Source organism: Zingiber officinale, chromosome 1A (genome assembly GCF_018446385.1).
Source record: "Zingiber officinale cultivar Zhangliang chromosome 1A, Zo_v1.1, whole genome shotgun sequence".
NCBI lineage: Eukaryota > Viridiplantae > Streptophyta > Magnoliopsida > Zingiberales > Zingiberaceae > Zingiber > Zingiber officinale.
In genome coordinates this window covers 11,775,400-11,784,329 of record NC_055987.1, presented here as the reverse complement: position 1 = coordinate 11,784,329, position 8,930 = coordinate 11,775,400, and the positions used below count along the sequence as shown (strand labels likewise).

The 8,930-nt window shown below is 35.7% G+C and overlaps 1 protein-coding gene across 2 annotated transcripts in view; it reads right to left on the bottom strand.

Moving 5' to 3' along the window:
- Nucleotides 1-142: 142 nt before the first annotated feature.
- Nucleotides 143-8,930, bottom strand: part of LOC122019004 (CLIP-associated protein-like) — a 30,351-nt gene continuing 21,563 nt past the window's right edge. The window contains exons 14-21 of one of the 2 annotated variants that reach the window (XM_042576524.1): nucleotides 7,173-8,929; nucleotides 6,932-7,033; nucleotides 3,640-3,744; nucleotides 3,472-3,543; nucleotides 3,317-3,385; nucleotides 3,152-3,220; nucleotides 1,533-1,634; nucleotides 143-558 (exon numbers count right to left, since the gene is read on the bottom strand). In XM_042576524.1, coding sequence (XP_042432458.1) covers nucleotides 400-558; nucleotides 1,533-1,634; nucleotides 3,152-3,220; nucleotides 3,317-3,385; nucleotides 3,472-3,543; nucleotides 3,640-3,744; nucleotides 6,932-7,033; nucleotides 7,173-8,929 — 2,435 coding nt within the window. In that variant the 3' untranslated portion in view covers nucleotides 143-399. Of the gene's footprint in view, nucleotides 559-1,532; nucleotides 1,635-3,151; nucleotides 3,221-3,316; nucleotides 3,386-3,471; nucleotides 3,547-3,639; nucleotides 3,745-6,931; nucleotides 7,034-7,172; nucleotide 8,930 lie in introns of both variants that reach the window. The other variant, XM_042576519.1, reaches the window with a different exon arrangement.

Here is an 8,930-nt window from a genome sequence, read left to right as displayed (position 1 = left end):
TTCTTAATATGAGCAAGCACAAAAGGATACCTCAAAAATGATCCACCAAAGTAATAAAAATTACACTAAAACAACAATAGACAAATAATCGATGAAATGAAAAGAGCATATACAAATCACAGCAACAATTCCAAAGGCCACGTTTCTGCAAATTAGTTAAAATTATCACCCTTTGATAACTAAGCAATATGGCACTAAAAGATTGATGGAGGCTCCACTCAATCCGTTTCTGGAAAACATCACTGATCTCCACCAAAAGTCATTTGGAAAACCACCACCCAGAATAAGGAAAAAAGGTCATCCATACAATCATCAAACAAGAGGGGACAGTGTGATTTACACTATACAGATACACGACCTCAACTTATCCACAAACAATAACACAAAAATACCACATATCTAATGACTAGAATCAATTGGAGCACCAGATCTAGCTTGGGAGATTCGATTGGCGTAGATTGTCACGAGTCGTAGTTGTGTGCTACTGAGACCCTCCAAATAAGGTAAAAAAGATTTGCCAAGCTTAATGTATATTTCCACCAAACAGAAAACGACAGTCTGAAAAATTGTCATTGTGAAGTGTTAGAAAATATTTTCTGAGAATCCTATATAAAAGCATAATGCCAAGGGCATCCTAAGCAATAGGCAAGGCAAATTGAATATCACTAATCTGTGCAATAAGATATTTTATACAATCAAATAATAGGAAAAGAACGAGAGGAAAACAGCAGCAACCTATATAATTCTTCTTCCCTAGGAAACTTTATTTTAAGAGGGCATTACTTTTCTGCTGATCCTTCTGAAAAATATTCAGCATAAAGAGTAAAGGTGTGCAATGAGCAGTATATCTTAACACAACCAAATCTGTACCCCTTTAATAATTCAATCAGGGATAACTTTGACCTTCTTGATATATCTTGCTCCTCAAACTTTCTCATGGTTATGGAATATACAAGCAATTTGAGCTGCTGATTTTTTGCTATCTACCTAGGTCCTAACCATCATTGAGGGTTGCATCAGTGAACTTGTAGCTATCATTAGCTCAGGTTTGCTGTTATTATATTTCTTGTTTCTAGAAATACACTTTCCTCTTCTAGATAAGGAAGCACAAAATCTACCACTCCCAACTTGAAGCAATTATGAGAAACAAAGTGAAAAAATAATCAACCAATAAATACTTCAACCAGATACTCTATGGAATGATCAAGACATGCATGTGCATATCATGCAATATACATTAAATTTTAAAAGATGCACTGCATCATCTGTAGCTTATCTAGTGCTTCCATTTATCACCAGTGGCATCATAAAATCAGTCTTCTAAAAGTTGAACAATAATTTAGATGCTATGTTTTGTTGGCTTCACCAAAATTTCTTCCTGTGTGGATAATGCCTACCCAATTAGGAATTTGGCTTGTTCTTAAGCAATCTTGCCAATATACCATTGTAAAAAAAGAGAAATGTCATGATAAATATCAGAAGAAAAGCAAATGCATATCTCTTGCATGTGAGTTAAATAAAAATAGTATCACCTTTCTCACATCTGGGCTTTGGTTTCCAAATGCATCGAACAGGGCAGGTAAAAATGACGGCAAGTGTTTCATCAAATCATCTTGTGGAAGACGGCTGACAAGCTGGGAGAACAAAGAACAAAACAAACTTCAGCAATGTCAATTACAGTACTGCAGATACAAATATTCTGCTGAAGGTTTCTGAAATGTAGACATTTTATGATTGTTATTTAGGTGGCCAAACTTTCTTGGAATCAAAAGGAGGTCCTATATTACCATTTTTTATGAATTTTCTATTATTTTTCATCAAACTTTGAAAATCTCTATCTAAAATAGGCAATTTGAGAAATCGTAGATGAAATATTCCAAAAATTCAATGACTCAACCAAGTTCCAACTGATTTTATTAAGTCATTTAAATCAGAGTTTTGAATAATGAAAAAATAATTGGGCATATATAGGATTTCCAGCGTCAAGAAGCAGTGGCCAAATTGCTAGAGATGCATCATTCCAATTGCTAACTAAAATTGATATTATCTTAGCTGGTACAATTCTAGAGTGGTCAAGATGAGATAGGAAGATTTTATCACTATTACTCATTCTTCAATTTCACTTCTTGAACACGGAGAATAAAATACACTAAAAAGAGAGGGAAGGGACAAGGGAAAGAACCATCTAGAGCACCACCAACAAAGAGTAGCACCAAAGTTGGAAAAGTTAGATGTAACCATATCATACACCAGATATGTTCCTATTCCAAATTTTATAATCCAAGTCTAGATATATTTATGGACATAATAAGAAATTAGTTCCAATTTAATTTGGGCGTTGGATTTGGGGTAAAGCTCATAAGGATGTTTAAGAACCCATGCTCTCGTTTGATGCATCACATTTATTTTGGTATTAGTAAGGTATAATTAGTCAAATGTTTGTCATATTTTTGTAACTTGTTGCTCCAAAACTATAATGCCATTTTAACTTTATAAGCTTATATTTGGAGGTACATAAGCTAAGTGGAAGAGTATTGAATTAAACTCCTTCAAGTTGATTTAGCACGCTTTGAAACATGTTGAAGCATGCCTCGTGTTGGAAGAAGAAAGTACTGAAATAGTGTTATTCCAGTGAAGATAGAAGCTCTTGCATGAAATGATATTTTAAACCTTGGTATATACCAAGAATATAAATGTTAAACGAGTTCCTTTTCTACCAGCTCATACTTTTAGGATAAGTGGTTAGCTAATCATTTCTAACAATAACTAATTAATTAACTGTCATGCAATAGTTTTATATTTTTAATATTCCCTTTTTTATAAAGCTAATGTTATCATATATTTTACATACAAGTATATTTATGTCCAGACAAGTTCATACGCTTAACCATTGGAGACTAACAATAAATAATTGAAAGGTTGTAAATTTGGCAAAGATTATATCTCAAACTCATATTAAGAGTAGCTTGAGAAGCAATAATGTTGAAGGACACAAATCTAATTTTCTTTCTTACTAATATAGCATGAAATTCTTCAACAAAGTAGATAAACAATTTATTTCCCTTGTGCTCCATAAACTTGGGGGTGTTAAATTTTGATCAAGGGAAAACTAAGACACTATAAGAAGAACAAAAACTTAAGAAAAAGCTACCTTAGTTAAACAACTGATACAAACAACAAGGGTCTTTTCATCATCACTGACCAACAAAGGAACAATTACCTGCAATTAAAGCAAAATAGAATAAAAGCTCAATCAAAGTGTTTAACTCAATGATTAGACTATCACTATTACTAATGTGTGAAAATGTCTACATACACTAAAGAATCTAAATGGATCATATTCTGATAGGACTACATTCAAGCATTGGTTTGCTTCCTTTGAGACCTGCAGAAGGAACAAAAAAAGGAAAGAGAAAAGGACAAAGAAGATAGATACAGTAGGAAACCAAATAACCATGAGTCGTTGGATACCTTCACAGCTACATCTTTTGTCACATGTAACAACTTCTCGATAACAATTTCAACAGAATCTTCCATCTCACTCTTCTATGAGCAAAAAGAAACAAGCAAAGAGAACAACCAGAGCAAAGCTTGTCAATAGGAATGCTGCTGCAAAGGAAGAATCAAATAATGAAATACCTGATTATTGAGCATTCCAAATATCAAAGAAAGAGCAAGCTCCCTTGTTGAAGGATCTGAATCATCCAATGCCTCGAGCACAGCTGTCAATATCTGATTGAAATACTGCATAGATACCAGTGAAATGCCATTAGAGCTTGAGCACGCATGCCACATACATGTACTATCTTAATGTAAAAGCATGATGCATATGATCAGTTAACACATTAAACCGGAAGTACTCAGAAGTGCACATCTAAAAAAAATCCAAAGTGCGTGGTCCATTGCCAAAAATGCTGGGTGCTCATCCTAGCAAAGCAAAACATCTATTCTAAAAGTGTATAAAAATATATATAATGGTAAATGTAATAAGTAATTGCTAAAGGAGACACAAGCAGATATACGAGAAAATGATCCCAATTTCATTAGACTAGGCATGCGCACTAATAAGTTGATTGATGACTGAGCATATAGAACTCTATCATACTCCCATTTTGGGTAATGTTGAAGTTCAAAATCTGCCAACAAGTCACAGATGTTTAACATTAATTTCTTGTTGGAAGAGTGAACAATCTGATTTAATGATTAGCATCGACCAAAAGTAACTTGGACCAAATCAGTTACTATGGGTTCTTCAGACCCCAAAGGAAGTTGTATTTGCCTTAGATTCCTTGTTTCTCACAACTAGAGAAAGCCACAGTTATTCCCATGTCTGCAAACAGTAGGGATCCTCTGGTCCACAAATTGTGGTCCTTGTGGACCAGAGGATGGTCCATTACATGAGGACCCTTGATTTGGATAGACTCTATTTTTAAATAGGCGGGGTCCATCCAAATCAAAGGTCTAAAAAAGTGGACCATCCTCTGATCCACAATTTGCGGACCAGAGGATCTGTCCTCGTCTGCAAATGATGTCTACTATGACATTTTGATTTTTCTTTTGATGTTTTGGCAATGGCCAACCAGGGCAGCCTGGCATGGGAAGGAGAGGTGTAGAGAGTCCACCTCCAGAGCAACTCTTAAGGTCTTTCTTCATCAAAACTAGCCACCTTCAGATTGACTTATTCAATGGCTTCTTGTACACTTTTGATCCATCTGTAATCATGGTTTTAGTTTTTGATCAAGGTCTAAGCAGAACCACTTTCCTTTGTTCATGGAAGTAGTGATTAATCTGGGAAACAATGGCTTAACAGTATTAAGGATTCCACTATTTTCTAAGCTCATTCTAACCTATGTATTTGAATTGTTATAGGAGTACTAGTTCCAAACCCATTCTCTTTTCATATCAATCGAGTTTTGAGTGTAATTGAATCAACTAACTTTTGTTATCCAATTTAACTTTGACAGTCAAATTCTTACAGAAACTCCATTTGGTTTGTTCCAAAGGATGGTGAATGTCATCTTCATGTCTAATCGTGAATGATTTTCTTTGGTCCCCTTAGGACGGTTTAGTGGCTAGCGCATGAGGTGCTGCCACCATGAGGTTTGAGGTTCAAATCTCGGCATAGCTGAGATAAATACCTCCCTCATATGCCAGTCACTATTCTAAAGGCTAGTAACCACTCGTAATTTACCTCCTCCGTGTTGGTCACGGGTTGGCAGGGGCGCTGAGGGCGAGCATAGTCGCCTTTTGCCACCGTGAATGATTTTCTTTGGGTTGTCTTCATGTCTATTTAGGAGTGATCCGTTGAGACTATAACGCACACAGGCATACCCATGAACTAGTGTAGTAGTCTATTATATCTATTTATTAGCAGGGTATCCCCTGTCATTTAGGGATGAGACGAAATTCGCCCCTATTCAACATGGTACTAATTATATCTACCACATGAACCTAGAATGCACGCACGCACGCACACACACCTAATAGTCCCACATGAACTAGTGTGGTAGTCTATTATATCTATTTATTTGCAAGGTGCCCCGTCAGGTGATTAGCCATTTAGGAAACTTCACCCCCATTCAACATGGTACTAGCTATGTACCTCTAGGTCATGATGGGCATGAGAGGATGTGTTGAAGCTGGAATGCTTCGTGCTCATTAGTCTCACATGGACAATTGCAGTGGCACATTACATATATTTATTAGGTGTGTGCCTCTCAAATTACTAGTTATTTTAGGATGGAATAGCGTCCAACCTAATTCAATATGATTTTTGTTTGATCATATAGTTTATTTTAATTTCGTTTTGCAATTGTAGGCACTTAGATACATTGTTTAAAATTTTGAGTTGTATCGGAATTTCGATTTATGACCAGAACGATACGTTCTCGGTACATGTCGTGTCATGCCAATACGGTTTCAATACTTTTTAAAATATAAATATATCAATTAAAAAATATTATTATAATATTTTATTACTATAAATACTTACTATTAGGTTAAACTAATATTTAAAAATTAAGATTGAGTAAAAGTCAATTTAGAATTAACTAAAATCTAGCCATAATGATTAGGATTACGTAGGTTTAAATTTAATTTAATTTAATTTATCTTAATCGATTTAAAGAGAGTTTTTCCCCATGTATTTAAGGAGGAAAGGAAAAAAAGAAAAATAAAAAGAATTTTTCTGTGTTTAAGGATGAAAGGAATAAAAAAAAATTAAATATGGGGAGGAAGGAGAAAGAATTACGAGGAGAAAGAATTAACCATTAAAAAAAGAAAAGAAATTGACAGTTAAAAAAATAAAGAAAAAAAAAAACTCAGCGGCTGTGGGGCTCGCACGGGCCTCCACGAGGCCACGGAGCTCGCGTGGGGCCTTGCAATGTTGTGCCGGTCGGTGAGTGGAACGATAAATTCTACCCATGCCACCGGATATGACATGAGATTTTGAACTATGCTTAGATATCAATTGGTAGATTTCTGAGCATTACCTCAAGCAGAACTTGCTTTTGATTTTATTTTTGCCAGGTTTTAGTTTTTACTTGGAGAGTGGAGGTTATACATGTTGCCTCCGATGCATGTCTAATGCATACTTCATTGCTTCCGATTGTATTTTTGCAACAATTTTAATTCAACAACTTTGAAATTCTTTCCACTGTTTCCTTGGTACTTTCATATTCATCAGATTGCCAGATTTGGAATCAAAGCCAAGAAATACACATTAAATGTATCACTCAGCAGACAGATTAGTTGATAAATGCAATTGTGTAAAGCTTACATATTGATTACAAAATTTAGGTGCCACATGATTGCCTTCAGGATAAGATTATCAAAATTAAGTTATTAACATTCTTGCTCCAATGGCAAAAATTAAGACTCATTAGCACATAGATGCTGTGTTCATCATAAATCAAATAGAAAGAATGTGTACCTTTGTCCAGACAGAGATATCATTTTTTGATGAAATTTCGACCAACTGTTGCAGTGCCTCAGTTTTATCTGAATCTGAGTTAACATCACTTGAATTGCAAATCTGTAAAAATTCAGACCAACACACTCAAGCATCCAAAGGCAAATATATTCCTGATTAGTTTATGAAAACATGTTTGCATGACCTGGGCATTAGGCTAAAAATAACAAACATGCAATTATCAGAATATCTTTTATCATACCCGATGAAGAAGTTGGGGAATACTAGGCCCACTGTCACCTTGGAGGTTAGCTCTTACAGGACTATTTTTAAGGTGTTTAAGCTCAGAACCTTTACTAATTTCACCACCATGATTCAAGTCGATAGGTTTATGACCATCAGAAACAATAAATCTATTGATACTGAGACGCGGAGTTGGTATAGAACTCTCATGTTCAATGGCATAATCTGTTTTCTTTAGGCAATTGGTACCTGAATCAGTGCCTTGCAATAATGGGTCAGAAATAAACTCATCAAGATTTTGGCTGGAATGGTGAATTTCATTGGAAGTTACATGAACAATGGATGCATCAAGTTCAGTTGATTCATGACCTAAACTCCACTTACGCCCACCTTCATCATCAAGTGAACCAGCAGAATAACGACCCAATTGGTGAGATTTCTTTAATCCTCCAACATAACCTTCCTCGGAAGAACTTCCAACAACATCTGATTGGTCATAGAAAGACTTTGAACGTTGACGTTCTTTTTTATTCTGCAAGAAGGTCATCAGATCAACCTCAATACGGGGTGTGTACTGCTTAAGGGCCCGTCTCAATGAGTTTTGTTCTTCAACAGAGAGATTCAGAATAAAATTCAAGACTGCTGTTGAATCAAAATGGGTGTAAACAGATATGATGCCAGATATGGATGCTTCCTTCAGCCTTACATTTTTATCATTCACCCAAGGTGATAACTTGCCAAGCCATAACTTTATAAAGCCACTATTACTATTACCTTCTGGGTTAATTGTGTGTTTATTAAACGAATTATTTGCAAATTGAATGACAGCAAGCTTTGCTTTTGGAGATCTCTGTTCATCTAAAGAACGAACAAGTGCTGGAAGAAGAGAATCAACATTGTATGTCTTACTAACGATCTCTAAAGTTGTTGAACATGGTTGCCTAACCAGTTCCTTTGGATCAATTAATCTAGAAAAGACATGTGGCAATGTTCTTTCTAGGTAACTTTCAAAGGGCTTTCTGCATACGGGAATAATTTCAGCAAGAGTGGAAAAAGCTGCCTGAGCAACTTTGTGGTGGGGATCATCCAAGTATCTGAAAAATAATTTCATGACCTTCTCAAAATGCTGCGTGATTTCTAAAATGCCTTTTGGGCCTTGCTGCAACAAACTCCGAAGATAATTAAAGGCAGAAACCCTTGCTACCCAATCTGAACTAGCACTTAATCCCTCGTTGAGTGCATCGTTTAGAGATGCTGGACCATCCATATAACTATGTATTTCAGTTCCTTGGATTTGACTATCATCAAAACTTTTTCTACTACTTGCAATCGCCCTTCCTGTCACCTGTTTCCTAAGAAGTGGACGTTGAAAATTAGGAATGTAACTATTTGGTGATTCTCGATAGAAAGAATCTTTATATGGTGTTTCCAGATACTGTTTATCAATTGGCATACTTGAAATTCGCCTAGAAAATTTGAGATCAACATTGTCTTCAATACCACATCCTTCTTGCAATCTTTCAGATCTTTTCATGTACGACAATGACAAAGCTGAAAGGGTATCAGATGGGCTGAAGTAAGATGACCTTGAAGAGTCTCTGCTTAACTGTACTTGAGAAGTCAGGAGCTCAGACATATTTGAACCACCATTCCTATTATTGCCTTTTGCAATGTTTGCAGCATTTGAATCAACTAATACTGAACCCTGTACAGGAAAAAGGTTGGAGGAAACACTACTTGGAACTTGTGGATCACGAGTAGATGGAGCATCAACTCC